At 46.0% G+C, this 20,287-nt stretch overlaps 1 protein-coding gene and 2 long non-coding RNA genes across 3 annotated transcripts; all 3 read left to right on the top strand.

Annotated features, from left to right (window-relative positions):
* The first annotated feature begins 284 nt into the window (after nt 1-284).
* LOC127300930 (uncharacterized) lies at nt 285-4,597 on the top strand. The gene is made up of 4 exons (XR_007851690.2): nt 285-740; nt 842-957; nt 1,906-1,989; nt 4,536-4,597. It is a non-coding gene; the product is annotated as an uncharacterized lncRNA (long non-coding RNA).
* Nucleotides 4,598-5,564: 967 nt separating this feature from the next.
* Nucleotides 5,565-6,291, top strand: LOC139833739 (uncharacterized). The gene is made up of 2 exons (XM_071824084.1): nt 5,565-5,843; nt 6,019-6,291. Exons 1-2 carry the CDS (start codon nt 5,565-5,567, stop codon nt 6,289-6,291), a joined length of 552 nt encoding a protein of 183 aa, XP_071680185.1.
* Nucleotides 6,292-9,541: 3,250 nt separating this feature from the next.
* LOC127300932 (uncharacterized) lies at nt 9,542-11,246 on the top strand. The gene is made up of 3 exons (XR_007851691.2): nt 9,542-9,997; nt 10,099-10,214; nt 11,164-11,246. It is a non-coding gene; the product is annotated as an uncharacterized lncRNA (long non-coding RNA).
* Nucleotides 11,247-20,287: the final 9,041 nt, after the last annotated feature.

Raw genomic sequence — 20,287 nt, 5'->3', positions numbered from 1 at the left:
CTTCTAGTAAATATGGATTAATATTATACCCTCTCCTTAATCTCTTATTTCGTAATTATTCAACATAATAATCAACTTTTTGGTTTACTAAAATACTTTGCCTGGTTTAATCCAAACCAACAGTGAATTAAAATTATTTACAAATCTTTCTCTTATCCTAATTCAAAATGGTTTTGGTTTTGGTTGAGTAAAAACCAGAAAAGAATTTGAAATAAAATGGAAAAGAGAGCAGCCTAGTCTGATCCTTTTTCTGCTTGGACGCCCAAATCGCAGCCTCCTGTTCATCTGTCTTCTTTCCGTCAGAAACCAGACGACGTGAGCATCTTCCAATCTTTCTTCTCACGGTCACCTGCCCAGCTCCTCTATCCTTCTACCCTTCCTCCAAATCAAGCCACAAACCCTAGACCTCTTCCTCTGCGCCGCCCCTCTGCTCCTTTCTGCTGCTCCACAAAAATCAGAGAGGGACATTGAGAGAAAGTCTTCAGTTTCATCAGACAAAACCGCTAAGAAATCCTGCCGGAGATCGCCGTCCTTGCCGTCGTTGTTCGCCGCTGCTCGCTGCGCCGAGCGCGGGGATGGAGCCGCCGTGGTGCCCTCTTCCTCCTCGCTGAACCGGAGCCGGAGCTGCTCAAGAACGCCGCCGCCGCCAAGACGTACCTGGTGTGCCGCCGTGCACGCCGACGACCTCCGCTTCGCCCCGCCGTCGTCTCCATCCTCCCCAACTTTTCTCCCTTGACGTGGTGAGCCTCCGTCCGAGTTCCCTGTCGTTCTCCCGTACCTCTTTTCCGCTTCTTGAGCTGACGCCGTCATCTGCGTATCTTTCCGCTGTTCGTCGCTGCAGTTCGTCGTTGTGCCACCAGAGGCGCAGCAGCGTCGATCTTGGTCGAGTTTCGCAGTTTCCTTCAAAGGACCGAGCCCCTCTCTTCAGTTGGCTGGCTGGTTACATCTGCACCATAGGTGAGACTCAAGTTCGTTCGTTGTCGCCAGCGCGCAAGGCGCCCCTTTTATTCCTGTGCAGTTCTAAATCGTGTTCAGTTAGCTGCTGTCAATTCTTCAGTTAGCTTCTAGTTAGCTGCTTCCCTGCTGTTAATTTGTTTCTTCAAAACGATATCTATCCCAGCTAGTTGGAGCACTTGGCCGATTCCCTGGGAAGCCTGGAGATCGAAAACTATCTGGCATCTGTAGCTGTAGTGTTGTTGTTCCGTCTCTGGTTCGGTTTCAGAACACAGTCTCACTTATCAGTTCAGTATCCTCTCTTCAGTTACGGTAGATGCACACAACTTCTTTTCTGCTGCCTGTAGTTTCACCCAGAACGTGATCTATCCAGTTTGTCTTTGTTTTCCTGCTACTCCTGGGATCGTTGTTCCATACCTCTGGTCCAAGTATAAAAAGATCACTCCTTTACTCCTTTGTTCTCTGGTACAGTCAACTGTTTTAACATTTTGTTTTCCCAAATTCTTTTAAACTGTGTAGTTCTATTAACTTACAAGGATTTGAATCCTATTTCAAATCTGAACCTGTGACAGCTATTTCTTGGAACAAGTAATTTGACTAATTGAAATAAGTGCTTCATATAATTAAAAGTTTGCCAAATCATATCTTGAGTACCGTGTCTCCGATGACGATGAACTTTATATCAAAATCAATCGTTTTTCCAAGATGAATCCAACTATGAACTTGTCATGCATCATAGACCTTTCTATCTCTGCCAGATGGTTAATTACACGAAAACTAAATGATATGTGCGGGCAATTATTAATTATCTTGTCTAGCAGATTGCCCCACTTAATTTTGCTAAGCATGGTCCTTCTTGCATATCACATGCCATGCATCATATTGTCGCATTTCATTTCTTGTATTGATTGTGTACTCTCTCTTGTATGTGTGTTTGGTTCTTCTCGTTAGACGTCGGTACCGAGGAGTACGGCGAGGAGTACGACTACTACCTTGAGGAGGATCGTGTCGGTTTCTCTTCTTCTGACTTGACAGGCGAGCACTTATCCCTGCTACCTATTTTCTCGCTTTTGCCTCTTTACCTCATCGCTATCCTAGTGTGCCGTTCTTGTCACGTATCCTATCGCATGTCACCTATTGCAAGCCATAGACCCATACATATGACCTACAACCGTTGTTTGGTTACGGTGGTCACCCATGCGAGTCGTAGGCTTGCTTAGTACCGTTATTACATTGCTACTATTATCGCTATCGCCACCGTTATCTAGTTGGGTTATATCTCGTTGGGGGTTCCGAGATACATGGTTATGGTTATATCTCGTTCGATAAGATCACACCTTACTTATTCATGCTAATAATAAAATTGTTAAGTAGAGGCACTATGGGTCACCGATTTTTTCGTTTTGAAGAAGGCTCACTTGTGTCCAAAGAATATCTTAGGATCCCGAGTTCTTGTTATCTCGATCCAAGACCGAGCGCACTAACCATACGTGGGGTTCTGGGGCCTCCTCGACCAATTCCCCGAACTACTTCCATTGTCCAAGTGCCACAATTAGTTTTTGGTGTGTTTACTCTTTTATCGCGTGCATGCCACCGTTACTTCTTTATTTTGGGAAGCCCATGAGCCTTGTATCCCTTGTTTCGGTATGCACGTATAGGTGCGGCACGTGCGTCTATCGCATGTCGAAGCGGGTCATTCGCCCCCGTGTGTGTTTTGACCCTCTGAAGCCGTCTCGCAACAGCCTAGGTCCGCCTCGGAGACTCGGCCGAACTCCGTAACGGGTTTAACTTAGTTAGGTGGCTCTTGGACTTGGTCCGTGGTGAAGGGAGAGGTAGTGTCGTGATACTCGCTTTGATCCAAAGAGGGTTGATCGAGCGTATGAGACCAGAGTGCACCTGCAGGTTACAATCTTTTCAAAAAGCCGTGTCCGCGGTTATGGATGACTTGGAGAAGTGTTGCTTGATCATAGACAACTTTCACTTTATCTCGCTAATTAACTTGCGTAGTAATTAGCGTAACTATAATAAAAATCGGTTAAAATCGTACACCGTGTGAGTGCCTTTGCATCTTCTTCCCGTAGCATGTAGAAGGGGGAATGCATCGGCTGAGTTATATTTGGCAGTAGTTTTAGAACCGTTATATGCACGCTCTCTTATCTATATCTTGCAGACGGAAAGTTGAGTGTGTCTCTATAGGTTTTAGTGCAATCTTTGCTGCCGCTAAACCCCACCATATAGCCGGCGAGCGCAGCCAATATTCTAAGTCTCGCTTGGTACTCGCCTTGGTACTCACCCTCGCTTTTCCTCTCTTTTTCCTAAGAACCGTTGGCCCGATGTTTGCAGGTGTACGACAGGTTATGAGTATCCACCTGGACACTACTTTGTTGATCACGCCGAGGACGACTACATCGAGTAGAGGGGACGCTCCTAAGGCAGCAGCCTGGGGCTTGCTGGATATGGATCCGACTGCTTTATTTATGGACTCTTAGTCCCTTTTGCATCTTGTCTGTACTCAGACGTATATTCGCTTCCGCATGATGTATTGATGTATTGTGGACATGTGTCCTCTGAGTGTCATTTGCTATCTTGCTCTATGAGCGTTGCTATATACTTTTTAACTCTTTTGTGTCGTAGAGTTAATGTTGTGATATCATCTGTGATGCTATGCCCTTGTAACCTGTGCACCGTGCGTGTTTCATATCGAGTGCACGGGAAGGCGAGACACCTAGGCCTGGATGCGTGTACGCGAGGGGCACTAGTTCCGCGTCCGTATTCCTACTCCTAGGGTCAACAGCTTGGTACCCCGACACGGATACGTAGTCACGAGGGGTACTAGCTCCGTGATGCGTATCTAACTTCTGGGCCGGCTGCACTTGGTATCAGAGCCATGGACTGCCTTTAGGAGCCCTTGCAGCGGACGTAGTCGTGTCTAGAACTAATACTTTAGTAGCTATGTAGGAAAACTTTATGCGCGAGAGTAGGAATTCTTTTTATTTCTTACCCAACCACCCTCCCTCTGGTAAGGAAGTGTAACGAATTTTACTCTCTTCTTACCTAAATTTCATCTAGGATTTCACGTCTTCGGGTTTCCGTAGTACCATAGATTTTTGTGTAGTTTTGTGTTGAGAAAATGTTGCTTCGATCCAATTCCTTTGTTACTTCATCAATCATGTTTCGGTTGAAATTCTTTTCTGGCTTGTTGGCATGATCATGTTAACTGGTTGTTGATTCCGGTGCTAATATCGAGTTCTTTTCCTCTATGGAGTTGTTCCTATCAAGTTCATGTTTGTGTTGTTCACCTTCCAATAAACATAACTTGGGTCGTGTTGACACTTGCCAATGTTAAAATTTTCAGTATAGCTACATACCACTGTCTTGCGAGATTTGTGAAGTATTGTTTTGCTATCGTTCTAATCTTCAATATGTTATGGCTAGCTCTTGTGTACTTGAATTCATGTACCTTGATGATACCTATGTCATATTCATGTTTCTATCTTGCAAGTTGCAGTTTCTTCTAATGTACTTATGTTGGATTTTTATCCTACTGTGTACTAATCTGCAATCTTGATGTTTGTAATCAGGATGCCTCCAAGGCGCGCACCTCCGCCTCCTCCACCTCCACCTCTGGAAATTGGGCAAGCTCCACGAATGTGACTCGTATTCTAGCGCACCGGCCCGTAAACTGTGCGTAACAATGAAGGGAATGGTCGGGTCACTATCAGAGAGTTCCTTAACCTCAACCCGCGCACCTTCGACACTCCTCTGAAGCCACTAGATGCAGATGATTGGCTGCGTGAGATGAACCGCACCCTCAACATCGCGCGTGTAGCTCCAGCAGCACGCAGTTTCCTTTGTGACCTTCCTCCCGAGAGGTGAGTCCGTCGCGTGGCGGGACGGCTACTCCGGAGAGGAGAGATCCAGATGTTGAGACCGGTTGGGATGAGTTCTGTGCGCCAGCGTCATCACATTCGTGATGGTGCCATGGACAAGATGCGTGAGGAGTTTCGTAGGCTCACACAGCCGATATGGATGTGGAAACCTACAGCAGAGCCTTCACCAACCTTGCTCGCTATGTGTGATGAGATCTCCACCGATGAGAGGAAGCAAGACAAGTTTCGCAGAGGCCTCAACCCTACGCCAAGTTCGCTATCAACCCGATCAAGTGCGTAAACTTCGATGAGCTTGTTGATACACTATCAAGGCCGAGACCGGTAGACAGGAGTTTGAGCAGCCAAGGAAGCACTCGTGACAATGGCTCTTCTTCGACACTAGCTATGCCACCTCGTAAGCGCAGAGTTTGGTTTCCCGACACCGCTCCACCAAACTCCACGGTTTTTTCACTCGAGACCGCCTGGGTTTGCTCCCCGCCCACCCACCCTCGCTTTGCTCACAGCAAAGACAAGCCAAAGACAAAGCCAGCTTTTCGCTCCTCAAATAGCCGCGAGGTTTTGTTCAAGCGAGAGGCCAGCTTTGGTCCTCCTCAGAGACAAGCTTTGCTCCTCGTCCTTCTTCGCTCACTTGCTACTCTTGTGGTCACCCGGCACACTTCTCGTACTTGTTCTCAAAAGCAACTTCCACCACCACCACCTCGTCCTTCCTCGACTCGCACGATGGTGCGTGCTCCTTCTATGTGCAAGGCTTTCAACTATAACAATAAGCCTAGACCTGCCACTGTCAACAACATCACCGCAGAGGAAGCTGAGAAGGCATCAGACGTTGTGCTTGGTACCTTACTTGTGAACTCTATTCCTGCTAAAGTTCTGTTTGATACTGGTGCATCACATTCTTTCGTGTCCACAAGTTTTGCACAAATGCATGGGTTTTTACTATCATCCCTAGGCAGCGATCTTGTGGTTCTTTCTCCTGGAGCTAGGATGCAATCTTCCAAGGTGAGCCATGGCAACCAAATTATAATTGGGGGCTATGTGTTCTTTGCTTCACTCATACTCCTCAACAGTGCTAGCATTGATGTGATCCTTGGCATGAATTGGTTGAAAGCTAACAAGGCAAAGATTGATTGCGCCACAAAGTCCGTCACTCTTGTTCATCCTTCTCGCCGTATAGTCTATTCTCCAACTTCAACAAAGGCAAGTGTTCTCTCTTGAAGCAAATCCTCTACCTTCAATTGAAGATGTTCCGGTGGTTTGTGACTTCCCCGATGTCTTTCCAAATGAGCTTCCAGGAATGCCACCTGACAGGGCTGTTGAGTTTGTCATTGAGCTAGAACCTGGTACAGCTCCTATCTCCAAGAGGCCATACAAGATGGGTCCAAATGAGTTAGCTGAACTCAAGAAACAACTTGATGAGTTGGAAAAGCTTGGTTTCATTCAAATTTAGCACTTCCCCGTGGGGTTGCCCCACCATCTTTGTCAAGAAGAAGGATAAAACTGATCGCTTGGTGGTTGACTACCGCCCTCTGAATGAGAAGACGATCAAGAATAAATATCCTCTTCCTCGCATCATTGATCTCTTCGACCAACTTGCGGGTGCCGTTGTGTTCTCTAAGATGGACTTGAGAAGCGGCTATCACCAAATAAAAATCCGCAAGGAGGATATTCCAAAAACAGCCTTTCACCACTCGCTATGGCTTGTATGAGTACACAAATCATGTCCTTTGGCCTCACTAATGCTCCAAAGAACGTTCTCTCGCCTCATGAACTCGCCTTCATGGAGTATCTTGACAAGTTTGTGGTGGTCTACCTTGATGATATTCTTGTCTATTCCAAGTCTAATGAAGAACATGAAGAGCATCTTCGCCTCGTCCTCACCAAGCTCCGCGAGCATCGCCTTTATGCCAAGTTCTCCAAGTGCGAGTTTTGGCTTCCAGAAGTCGTCTATCTTGGGCATGTCATTTCTGCAAAAGGCATAGCCGTCAATCCTGAAACAGCTCAAGGCAATTGTTGAATGGCTTCCTCCGAAGAATGTCAAGCAAGTGAGAAGCTTCCTCGGTTTGGCTAGTTATTGCCGCCGCTTTGTTGAGAACTTCTCCAAAATTGCCAAGCCTCTCACGGATCTTCTGAAGAAAGACAAGAAGTTCCTTTGGACTCCAATGTGTCAAGAAAGCTTTGAACTCTTGAAACAGAAACTCACTTCAACTCCAGTTCTTGTTGCTCCAGATACTTCCAAGCCTTTCCAGATATTCTGTGATGCCTCTCTTCAAGGTTTGGGTGCAGTTCTCATGCAAGAACGTCAAGTTGTGGCGTATGCTTCTCGTCAGTTGCGCAGGCACGAATTGAACTATCCCACTCATGATCTCGAGCTTGCCGCGGTTATACATGCTTTGACAACTTGGCGTCCCTACTTGTTGGGCAACCGTTGTGAAATCTTCACCGACCACAAAAGCCTCAAATATATCTTCACTCAACCAAACTTGAATATGCGTCAAACGAGATGGATGGAGACCATCAAAGACTTTGACTTGTCTATCTCCTACACTCCTGGCAAAGCAAATGTGATGGCTGATGCGCTGAGTCGCAAGGAGTATTGCAATAATCTCATGGTTAAAGAAGCACAACCTCTTCTTCATGAAGAATTCCAGAAGTTGAATCTTCAAATCGTTCCCCAAGGTCTTGTTGCAACCTTGGTAGTTGAGCCTACACTTGAAGAAAAGATAAGAAAGGCACAGTTGGGTGATGCCTTAATCGAGAAAATCAAGGAGAATATGCATCAATCAAAGTACAAGGCTTTCTCTCTTGATGATCAAGGCACCGTGTTCTTTGAAGGGCGCATGGTCGTTCCTAAAGTCGAAAGCTTACGAGCGTTGATAATGAAAAAAGCTCATGATACTCCCTTGTCTATCCATCCTGGAAGCACCAAAATGTATCACGATCTAAGGTCAACATTCTGGTGGACAAGAATGAAGCGTGAGATAGCAAAGTATGTCTCCGAATGTGATGTTTGCCGCCGAGTCAAAGCTGAATGTAAGAGACCCGGTGTTCTCCAACCCTTGAAAGTTCCGGAGTGGAAATGGGATAAAGTCGAGATGGACTTCATCACTGGCCTTCCAAAGTCCCGCAAGGGCAATGATGCAATCTTCGTTGTGATTGACCGTCTCTCTAAGGTTGCTCACTTCCTTCCTGTCAAAGAGACAATCTCTGCTAGTCAGTTGGCTGAGCTCTACACCACTAGAATTGTCTCTCTTCATGGTGTTCCCTTGGAAATAAGCTCTGATCGTGGAAGCATCTTCACTTCCAGATTTTGGGCAAGCTTTCAAAGCTATGGGAACAACTCTTCTGCTCAAAGACGGCTTATCACCCTCAAACTAGTGGACAAGTTGAAAGGGTAAATCAAATCCTTGAAGATATGCTTCGTGCTTGTGTGATCTCCTTCGGCATGAAATGGGAAGAATGTCTTCCATATGCTGAGTTCTCCTACAACAACAGCTATCAATCCAGTCTTGGCATGGCACCATTTGAAGTTCAATATGGTCGCAAGTGCAGAACGCCTCTAAACTGGTCAGGTCCCGTGAAAGGAAACTCTTTGGTCCCGACATTGTCAAAGAAGTCGAAGAACAAGTCGAATCATTCGTGACAATCAAGAAGATAGCTCGGCCTCGTAAAAAGCTATTATGATAGCAAGCATCGTGATATGGTCTATAAGCCTGATGATCTGGCTTACCTCCGTGTGACTCCCATGAGGGGTACACATCACTTCGGTATCAAGGGCAAGTTGGCTCCAAGATACATCGGTCCCTTCAAGGTTCTTGCAAGGCGTGGTCAAGTTTCCTACATGCTAGAGCTTCCACCAAATCTCTCCAAAGTGCACGATGTGTTTCACGTGTCACAACTCAAGCAATGTTTCAAAGATCCAGGCCGTGCAGTTGATCACGAGTCTATTGACCTTCAAGAGGATCTTTCCTATCGTGAGCATCCAGTTCGCATTCTTGATGAAGCCGAAAGGAAGACAAGGAACAGTTCTATCAAGTTTCTCAAGGTCCTTTGGTCTAATCATTCCGAGAAAGAAGCAACTTGGGAACGCGAAGATCTTCTCAGATCCGAGTATCCCGCTCTCTTCACATCTCCTTAGGAATCTCGGGGCGCGATTCCTTCAAGGGGGGGCGAGTTGTAACATCCCAAGTGAGCTACCCTTTTATTTTTGCAAGTTTGTGCATCATCTTGCATTCATGCATCTCATAATGTCACTTTTGGTTCTTATAAAAATTGCATTTGGATTTATTTTTCCTTTCATCTTTGATGTGTTGGTTTCTCTCTCTTCGTTTTACCTCCATCTCACTTGAGATGTTCCAACCTTCAAGCCTACCTATCCTACTCCTACACTTGACCACTTTTTAAAAAGGTCATGCCAAAACTTCTAGTAAATATGGGTTAATATTATACCCTCTCCTTAATCTCTTATTTTATAATTATTCAACATAATAATCAACTTTTTGGTTTACTAAAATACTTTGCCTGGTTTAATCCAAACCAACAGTGAATTAAAATTATTTACAAATCTTTCTCTTATCCTAATTCAAAATGGTTTTGGTTTTGGTTGAGTAAAAACCATAAAAGATTTTGAAATAAAATGGAAAAGTGAGCATCCTAGTCCGATCCTTTTTCTCGCTTGGACGCCCAGCAGCTCCTGTTCATCTGTCTTCTTTCCGTCAGAAACCAGACGACGTGAGCATCTTCCAATCTTTCTTCTCACGGTCACCTGCCCAGCTCCTCTATCCTTCTACCCTTCCTCCAAATCAAGCCACAAACCCTAGACCTCTTCTTCTGCGCCACCCCTCTGCTCCTTTCTGCTGCTCCACAAAAATCAGAGAGGGACATTGAGAGAAAGTCTTCAGTTTCATCAGACAAAACCGCTAAGAAATCCTGCCGGAGATCGCCGTCCTTGCCATCGTTGTTCGCCGCTGCTCGCTGCGCCGAGCGCGGGGATGGAGCCGCCGTGGTGCCCTCTTCCTCCTCGCTGAACCGGAGCCGGAGCTGCTCAAGAACGCCGCCGCCGCCAAGACGTACCTGGTGCGCCGCCGTGCACGCCGACGACCTCCGCTTCGCCCCGCCGTCGTCTCCATCCTCCCCAACTTTTCTCCCTTGACGTGGTGAGCCTCCGTCCGAGTTCCCTGTCGTTCTCCCGTACCTCTTTTCCGCTTCTTGAGCTGACGCCGTCATCTGCGTATCTTTCCGCTGTTCGTCGCTGCAGTTCGTCGTTGTGCCACCAGAGGCGCAGCAGCGTCGATCTTGGTCGAGTTTCGCAGTTTCCTTCAAAGGACCGAGCCCCTCTCTTCAGTTGGCTGGCTGGTTACATCTGCACCATAGGTGAGACTCAAGTTCGTTCGTTGTCGCCAGCGCGCAAGGCGCCCCTTTTATTCCTGTGCAGTTCTAAATCGTGTTCAGTTAGCTGCTGTCAATTCTTCAGTTAGCTTCTAGTTAGCTGCTTCCCTGCTGTTAATTTGTTTCTTCAAAACGATATCTATCCCAGCTAGTTGGAGCACTTGGCCGATTCCCTGGGAAGCCTGGAGATCGAAAACTATCTGGCATCTGTAGCTGTAGTGTTGTTGTTCCGTCTCTGGTTCGGTTTCAGAACACAGTCTCACGTATCAGTTCAGTATCCTCTCTTCAGTTACGGTAGATGCACACAACTTCTTTTCTGCTGCCTGTAGTTTCACCCAGAACGTGATCTATCCAGTTTGTCTTTGTTTTCCTGCTACTCCTGGGATCGTTGTTCCATACCTCTGGTCCAAGTATAAAAAGATCACTCCTTTACTCCTTTGTTCTCTGGTACAGTCAACTGTTTTAACATTTTGTTTTCCCAAATTCTTTTAAACTGTGTAGTTCTATTAACTTACAAGGATTTGAATCCTATTTCAAATCTGAACCTGTGACAGCTATTTCTTGGAACAAGTAATTTGACTAATTGAAATAAGTGCTTCATATAATTAAAAGTTTGCCAAATCATATCTTGAGTACCGTGTCTCCGATGACGATGAACTTTATATCAAAATCAATCGTTTTTCCGAGATGAATCCAACTATGAACTTGTCATGCATCATAGACCTTTCTATCTCTGCCAGTATGGTTAATTACACGAAAACTAAATGATATGTGCGGGCAATTATTAATTATCTTGTCTAGCAGATTGCCCCACTTAATTTTGCTAAGCATGGTCCTTCTTGCATATCACATGCCATGCATCATATTGTCGCATTTCATTTCTTGTATTGATTTTGTACTCTCTCTTGTATGTGTGTTTGGTTCTTCTCGTTAGACGTCGGTACCGAGGAGTACGGCGAGGAGTACGACTACTACCTTGAGGAGGATCGTGTCGGTTTCTCTTCTTCTGACTTGACAAAGTAGCACTTATCCCCGCTTACCTATTTTCTCGCTTTGCCTCTTTACCTCATCGCTATCCTAGTGTGCCGTTCTTGTCACGTATCCTATCGCATGTCACCTATTGCAAGCCATAGACCCATACATATGACCTACAACCGTTGTTTGGTTACAGTGGTCACCATGCGAGTCGTAGGCTTGCTTAGTACCGTTATTACATTGCTACTATTATCGCTATCGCCACTGTTATCTAGTTGGGTTATATCTGTTGGGGGGTTCCGAGATACATGGTTATGGTTATATCTGTTCGATAAGATCACACCTTACTTATTCATGCTAATAATAAAATTGTTAAGTAGAGGCATCGGTGGGTCACTGATTTTTTCGTTTTGAAGAAGGCTCACTTGTGTCCAAAGAATATCTTAGGATCCCGAGTTCTTGTTATCCGATCCAAGACCGAGCGCACTAACCATACGTGGGGTCTGGTGGGGCCTCCTCGACCAATTCCCCGAACTACTTCCATTGTCCAAGTGCCACAATTAGTTTTTGGTGTGTTTACTCTTTTATCGCGTGCATGCCACCGTTACTTCTTTATTTTGGGAAGCCCTGAGCCTTGTATCCCTTGTTTCGGTATGCACGTATAGGTGCGGCACGTGCGTCTATCGCATGTCGAAGCGGGTCATTCGCCCGTGTGTGTTTTGACCCTCTCGTCCGTCCTCGCAACAGCCTAGGTCCGCCTCGGGAGACTCGGCCGAACTCCGTAACGGGTTTAACTTAGTTAGGTGGCTCTTGGACTTGGTCCGTGGTGAAGGGAGAGGTAGTGTCGTGATACTCGCTTTGATCCAAAGAGGGTTGATCGAGCGTATGAGACCGTAGTGCACCCCGCAGGTTACAATCTTTTCAAAAAGCCGTGTCCGCGGTTATGGATGACTTGGAGAAGTGTTGCTTGATCATAGACAACTTTCACCTTTATCTCGCTAATTAACTTGCGTAGTAATTAGCGTAACTATAATAAAAACTCGGTTAAAATCCGTACACCGTGTGAGTGCCTTTGCATCTTCTTCCCGTAGCATGTAGAAGGGGGAATGCATCGGCTGAGTTATATTTGCAGTAGTTTTAGAACTGTTATATGCACGCTCTCTTATCTATATCTTGCAGACGGAAAGTTGAGTGTGTCTCTATAGGTTTTAGTGCAAGCTTTGCTGCCGCTAAACCCCACCATATAGCCGGCGAGCGCAGCCAATATTCTAAGTCTCTAAGTCTCGCTGGGTACGCGCCTTGGTACTCACCCTCGCTTTTCCTCTCTTTTTCCGGCAACCGTTGGCCCGATGTTTGCAGGTACGACAGGTTATGAGTATCCACCTGGACACTACTTTGTTGATCACGCCGAGGACGACTACATCGAGTAGAGGGGACACTCCTAAGGCAGCAGCCTGGGGCTTGCTGGATATGGATCCGACTGCTTTATTTATGGACTCTTAGTCCCTTTTGCATCTTGTCTGTACTCAGACGTATATTCGCTTCCGCATGATGTATTGATGTATTGTGGACATGTGTCCTCTGAGTGTCATTTGCTATCTTGCTCTATGAGCGTTGCTATATACTTTTTAACTCTTTTGTGTCGTAGAGTTAATGTTGTGATATCATCTGTGATGCTATGCCCTTGTAACCTGTGCACCGTGCGTGTTTCATATCGAGTGCACGGGAAGGCGAGACACCTAGGCCTGGATGCGTGTACGCGAGGGGCACTAGTTCCGCGTCCGTATTCCTACTCCTAGGGTCAACAGCTTGGTACCCCGACACGGATACGTAGTCACGAGGGGTACTAGCTCCGTGATGCGTATCTAACTTCGGGGGCCGACAGACTTGGTATCAGAGCCATGGACTGCCTTTAGGAGCCCTTGCAGCGGACGTAGTCGTGTCTAGAACTAATACTTTAGTAGCTATGTAGGAAAACTTTATGCGCGAGAGTAGGAATTCTTTTTATTTCTTACCCAACCACCCTCCCTCTGGTAAGGAAGTGTAACGAATTTTACTCTCTTCTTACCTAAATTTCATCTAGGATTTCACGTCTTCGGGTTTCCGTAGTACCATAGATTTTTGTGTAGTTTTGTGTTGAGAAAATGTTGCTTCGATCCAATTCCTTTGTTACTTCATCAATCATGTTTCGGTTGAAATTCTTTTCTGGCTTGTTGGCATGATCATGTTAACTGGTTGTTGATTTCGGTGCTAATATCGAGTTCTTTTCCTCTATGGAGTTGTTCCTATCAAGTTCATGTTTGTGTTGTTCACCTTCCAATAAACATAACTTGGGTCGTGTTGACACTTGCCAATGTTAAAATTTTCAGTATAGCTACATACCACTGTCTTGCGAGATTTGTGAAGTATTGTTTTGCTATCGTTCTAATCTTCAATATGTTATGGCTAGCTCTTGTGTACTTGAATTCATGTACCTTGATGATACCTATGTCATATTCATGTTTCTATCTTGCAAGTTGCAGTTTCTTCTAATGTACTTATGTTGGATTTTTATCCTACTGTGTACTAATCTGCAATCTTGATGTTTGTCATCGTGATGCCTCCAAGGCGCGCACCTCCGCCTCCTCCACCTCCACCTCTGAAATTGGGCAAGCTCGCTGAATGTGACTCGTATTCTAGCGCAGCCGGCCCAACTGTGCGCAGAACAATGAAGGGAATGGTCGGGTCACTATCAGAGAGTTCCTTAACCTCAACCCGCGCACCTTCGACACTCCTCTGAAGCCACTAGATGCAGATGATTGGCTGCGTGAGATGAACCGCACCCTCAACATCGCGCGTGTAGCTCCAGCAGACAGAGTTTCCTTTGTGACCTTCCTCCTGAGAGGTGAGTCTGCTGCGTGGCGGGACAGCTACCTGGAGAGGAGAGATCCGTATGTTGAGACCGGGTTGGGATGAGTTCCAGCACTTTTCGTGCGTCATCACATTCGTGATGGTGCCATGGACAAGATGCGTGAGGAGTTTCGTAGGCTCACACAGGCTGATATGGATGTGGAAACCTACAGCAGAGCCTTCACCAACCTTGCTCGCTATGCAGGTGATGAGATCTCCACCGATGAGAGGAAGCAAGACAAGTTTCGCAGAGGCCTCAACCCTACAGTCAAGTTCGCTATCAACCTGATCAAGTGCAGAAACTTCGATGAGCTTGTTGATACAGCTATCAAGGCTGAGACTGGTAGACAGGAGTTTGAGCAGTCAAGGAAGCACTCTCGTGACAATGGCTCTTCTTCGACACTAGCTATGCCACCTCAGAAGCGCAGAGTTTGGTTTCCTGACACTGCTCCACCAAACTCTCCACGGTTTTTTTCACTCGAGACCGCCTGGGTTTGCTCCCCGCCCACCCACCCCTCGCTTGCTCACAAAGAAAGACAAGCCAAAGACAAAGTGCCAGCTTTCGCTCCTCAAGAAGACGGAGGTTTTGTTCAGCAGCAGAGGCCAGCCTTTTGGTCCTCCTCGTAGACAAGCTTGCTCCTCGTCCTTCTTCACTACTTGCTACTCTTGTGGTCAGCCCGGCACACTTCTCGTACTTGTTCTCAAAAGCAAAGAACTTCCACCACCACCACCTCGTCCTTCCTCGACTCAGACGATGGTGCGTGCTCCTTCTACAGGCAAGGCTTTCAACTATAACAATAAGCCTAGACCTGCCACTGTCAACAACATCACCGCAGAGGAAGCTGAGAAGGCATCAGACGTTGTGCTTGGTACCTTACTTGTGAACTCTATTCCTGCTAAAGTTCTGTTTGATACTGGTGCATCACATTCTTTCGTGTCCACAAGTTTTGCACAAATGCATGGGTTTTTACTATCATCCCTAGGCAGCGATCTTGTGGTTCTTTCTCCTGGAGCTAGGATGCAATCTTCCAAGGTGAGCCATGGCAACCAAATTATAATTGGGGGCTATGTGTTCTTTGCTTCACTCATACTCCTCAACAGTGCTAGCATTGATGTGATCCTTGGCATGAATTGGTTGAAAGCTAACAAGGCAAAGATTGATTGCGCCACAAAGTCTGTCACTCTTGTTCATCCTTCTGGCCAGATAGTCTATTCTCCAACTTCAACAGTGCAAGTGTTCTCTCTTGAAGCAAATCCTCTACCTTCAATTGAAGATGTTCCGGTGGTTTGTGACTTCCCCGATGTCTTTCCAAATGAGCTTCCAGGAATGCCACCTCGACAAATACCGTTGAGTTTGTCATTGAGCTAGAACTCGGCACAGCCTCCTATCTCCAAGAGGCCATACAAGATGGGTCCAAATGAGTTAGTCGAACTCAAGAAACAACTTGATGAGTTGGAAAAGCTTGGTTTCATTCAGCCTAGCACTTCCCGTGGGGTTGCCCCACCATCTTTGTCAAGAAGAAGGATAAACCGATCGCTTGGTGGTTGACTACCGCCTCCGAATGAGAAGACGATCAAGAATAAATATCCTCTTCCTCGCATCATTGATCTCTTCGACCAACTTGCGGGTGCCGTTGTGTTCTCTAAGATGGACTTGAGAAGCGGCTATCACCAAATAAAAATCCGCAAGGAGGATATTCCAAAAACAGCTTTCACCACTCGCTATGGCTTGTATGAGTACACGCTCATGTCCTTTGGCCTCACTAATGCTCCAAAGAACGTTCTCTCGCCTCATGAACTCAGTCTTCATGGAGTATCTTGACAAGTTTGTGGTGGTCTACCTTGATGATATTCTTGTCTATTCCAAGTCTAATGAAGAACATGAAGAGCATCTTCGCCTCGTCCTCACCAAGCTCCGCGAGCATCGCATTTATGCCAAGTTCTCCAAGTGCGAGTTTTGGCTTCCAGAAGTCGTCTATCTTGGGCATGTCATTTCTGCAAAAGGCATAGCCGTCAATCCTGAAACAGTCAAGGCAATTGTTGAATGGCTTCCTCCGAAGAATGTCAAGCAAGTGAGAAGCTTCCTCGGTTTGGCTAGTTATTGCCGCCGCTTTGTTGAGAACTTCTCCAAAATTGCCAAGCCTCTCACGGATCTTCTGAAGAAAGACAAGAAGTTCCTTTGGACTCCAATGTGTCAAGAAAGCTTTGAACTCTTGAAACAGAAACTCACTTCAACTCCAGTTCTTGTTGCTCCTGATACTTCCAAGCCTTTCCGCATATTCGTGATGCCTCTCTTCAAGGTTTGGGTGCAGTTCTCATGCAAGAACGTCAAGTTGTGGCGTATGCTTCTCGTCAGTTGCGCAGGCACGAATTGAACTATCCCACTCATGATCTCGAGCTTGCCGCGGTTATACATGCTTTGACAACTTGGCGTCCCTACTTGTTGGGCAACCGTTGTGAAATCTTCACCGACCACAAAAGCCTCAAATATATCTTCACTCAACCAAACTTGAATATGCGTCAAACGAGATGGATGGAGACCATCAAAGACTTTGACTTGTCTATCTCCTACACTCCTGGCAAAGCAAATGTGATGGCTGATGCGCTGAGTCGCAAGGAGTATTGCGATAATCTCATGGTTAAAGAAGCACAACCTCTTCTTCATGAAGAATTCCAGAAGTTGAATCTTCAAATCGTTCCCCAAGGTTTTGTTGCAACCTTGGTAGTTGAGCCTACACTTGAAGAAAAGATAAGAAAGGCACAGTTGGGTGATGCCTTAATCGAGAAAATCAAGGAGAATATGCATCAATCAAAGTACAAGGCTTTCTCTCTTGATGATCAAGGCACCGTGTTCTTTGAAGGGCGCATGGTCGTTCCTAAAGTCGAAAGCTTACGAGCGTTGATAATGAAAGAAGCTCATGATACTCCCTTGTCTATCCATCCTGGAAGCACCAAAATGTATCACGATCTAAGGTCAACATTCTGGTGGACAAGAATGAAGCGTGATATAGCAAAGTATGTCTCCGAATGTGATGTTTGCCGCCGAGTCAAAGCTGAATGTAAGAGACCGGCCGGTGTTCTCCAACCCTTGAAAGTTCCGGAGTGGAAATGGGATAAAGTCGAGATGGACTTCATCACTGGCCTTCCAAAGTCCCGCAAGGGCAATGATGCAATCTTCGTTGTGATTGACCGTCTCTCTAAGGTTGCTCACTTCCTTCCTGTCAAAGAGACAATCTCTGCTAGTCAGTTGGCTGAGCTCTACACCACTAGAATTGTCTCTCTTCATGGTGTTCCCTTGGAAATAAGCTTCCGATCGTGGAAGCATCTTCACTTCCGTATTTTGGGCAAGCTTTCGTAAAGCTATGGGAACAACTCTTCTCGTTCAAAGACGGCTTATCACCCTCAAACTAGTGGACAAGTTGAAAGGGTAAATCAAATCCTTGAAGATATGCTTCGTGCTTGTGTGATCTCCTTCGGCATGAAATGGGAAGAATGTCTTCCATATGCTGAGTTCTCCTACAACAACAGCTATCAATCCAGTCTTGGCATGGCACCATTTGAAGTTCAATATGGTCGCAAGTGCAGAACGCCTCTAAACTGGTCAGGTCCCGGTGAAAGGAAACTCTTTGGTCCCGACATTGTCAAAGAAGTCGAAGAACAAGTCGAATCATTCGTGACAATCAAGATAGCTCAGCCTCTCGTCGTAAAAGCTATTATGATAGCAAGCATCGTGATATGGTCTATAAGCCCGATGATCCGCTTACCTCCGTGTGACTCCCATGAGGGGTACACATCGCTTCAGTATCAAGGGCAAGTTGGCTCCAAGATACATCGGTCCCTTCAAGGTTCTTGCAAGGCGTGGTCAAGTTTCCTACATGCTAGAGCTTCCACCAAATCTCTCCAAAGTGCACGATGTGTTTCACGTGTCACAACTCAAGCAATGTTTCAAAGATCCAGGCCGTGCAGTTGATCACGAGTCTATTGACCTTCAAGAGGATCTTTCCTATCGTGAGCATCCAGCCGCATTCTTGATGAAGCCGAAAGGAAGACAAGGAACAGCTTCTATCAAGTTTCTCAAGGTCCTTTGGTCTAATCATTCCGAGAAAGAAGCAACTTGGGAACGCGAAGATCTTCTCAGATCCGAGTATCCCGCTCTCTTCACATCTCCTTAGGAATCTCGGGGCGCGATTCCTTCAAGGGGGGGCGAGTTGTAACATCCCAAGTGAGCTACCCTTTTATTTTTGCAAGTTTGTGCATCATCTTGCATTCATGCATCTCATAATGTCACTTTTGGTTCTTATAAAAATTGCATTTGGATTTATTTTGCCTTTCATCTTTGATGTGTTGGTTTCTCTCTCTTCGTTTTACCTCCATCTCACTTGAGATGTTCCAACCTTCAAGCCTACCTATCCTACTCCTACACTTGACCACTTTTTAAAAAGGTCATGCCAAAACTTCTAGTAAATATGGGTTAATATTATACCCTCTCCTTAATCTCTTATTTTGTAATTATTCAACATAATAATCAACTTTTTGGTTTACTAAAATACTTTGCCTGGTTTAATCCAAACCAACAAAGTTGAATTAAAATTATTTACAAATCTTTCTCTTATCCTAATTCAAAATGGTTTTGGTTTTGGTTGAGTAAAACCAGAAAAGAATTTGAAATAAAATGGAAAAGAGAGCAGCCTAGTCCGATCCTTTTTCGCTTGGACGCCCAGCGCAGCTCCCGTTCATCTGTCTTCTTCCGTCGAAACTGCACGACGTGAGCATCTTCCAATCTTTCTTCTCACGGTCACCTGCCCAGCTCCTCTATCCTTCTACCCTTCCTCCAAATCAAGCCACAAACCCTAGACCTCTTCCTCTGCGCCGCCTCTCGCTTCCTTTCTGCTGCTCCACAAAAATCAGAGAGGGACATTGAGAGAAAGTCTTCAGTTTCATTAGACAAAACCGCTAAGAAATCCTGCCGGAGATCGCCGTCCTTGCCGTCGTTGTTCGCCGCTGCTCGCTGCGCCGAGCGCGGGGATGGAGCCGCCGTGGTGCCCTCTTCCTCCTCGCTGAACCGGAGCCGGAGCTGCTCAAGAACGCCGCCGCCGCCAAGACGTACCTGGTGCGCCGCCGTGCACGCCGACGACCTCCGCTTCGCCCGCCGTCGTCTCCATCCTCCCCAACTTTTCTCCCTTGACGTGGTGAGCCTCCGTCCGAGTTCCCTGTCGTTCTCCCGTACCTCTTTTCCGCTTCTTGAGCTGACGCCGTCATCTGCGTATCTTTCCGCTGTTCGTCGCTGCAGTTCGTCGTTGTGCCACCAGAGGCGCAGCAGCGTCGATCTTGGTCGAGTTTCGCAGTTTCCTTCAAAGGGCCGAGCCCCTCTCTTCAGTTGGCTGGCTGGTTACATCTGCACCATAGGTGAGACTCAAGTTCGTTCGTTGTCGCCAGCGCGCAAGGCGCCCCTTTTATTCCTGTGCAGTTCTAAATCGTGTTCAGTTAGCTGCTGTCAATTCTTCAGTTAGCTTCTAGTTAGCTGCTTCCCTGCTATTAATTTGTTTCTTCAAAACGATATCTATCCCAGCTAGTTGGAGCACTTGGCCGATTCCCTGGGAAGCCTGGAGATCGAAAACTATCTGGCATCTGTAGCTGTAGTGTTGTTGTTCCGTCTCTGGTTCGGTTTCAGAACACAGTCTCACGTATCAGTTCAGTATCCTCTCTTCAGTTACGGTAGATGCACACAACTTCTTTTCTGCTGCCTGTAGTTTCACCCAGAACGTGATCTATCCAGTTTGTCTTTGTTTTCCTGCTACTCCTGGGATCGTTGTTCCATACCTCTGGTCCAAGTATAAAAAGATCACTCCTTTACTCCTTTGTTCTCTGGTACAGTCAACTGTTTTAACATTTTGTTTTCCCAAATTCTTTTAAACTGTGTAGTTCTATTAACTTACAAGGATTTGAATCCTATTTCAAATCTGAACCTGTGACAGCTATTTCTTGGAACAAGTAATTTGACTAATTGAAATAAGTGCTTCATATAATTAAAAGTTTGCCAAATCATATCTTGAGTACCGTGTCTCCGATGACGATGAACTTTATATCAAAATCAATCGTTTTTCCGAGATGAATCCAACTATGAACTTGTCATGCATCATAGACCTTTCTATCTCTGCCAGATGGTTAATTACACGAAAACTAAATGATATGTG

Source organism: Lolium perenne, chromosome 7 (assembly GCF_019359855.2).
Source record: "Lolium perenne isolate Kyuss_39 chromosome 7, Kyuss_2.0, whole genome shotgun sequence".
NCBI classification, from domain to species: Eukaryota; Viridiplantae; Streptophyta; class Magnoliopsida; order Poales; family Poaceae; genus Lolium; species Lolium perenne.
This window is presented reverse-complemented; position numbering and strand designations above follow the sequence as displayed.

What these genes read in the sequence shown, in the direction of transcription:
- LOC139833739 (XM_071824084.1), top strand. Translation starts at nt 5,565, where the DNA reads ATGGTGCGTGCTCCTTCTATGTGCAAGGCTTTCAACTATAACAATAAG. An exon ending in CTAGGATGCAATCTTCCAAG is followed by an intron (nt 5,844 to 6,018) that starts GTGAGCCATGGC and finishes CTCGCCGTATAG; the next exon opens with TCTATTCTCCAACTTCAACA.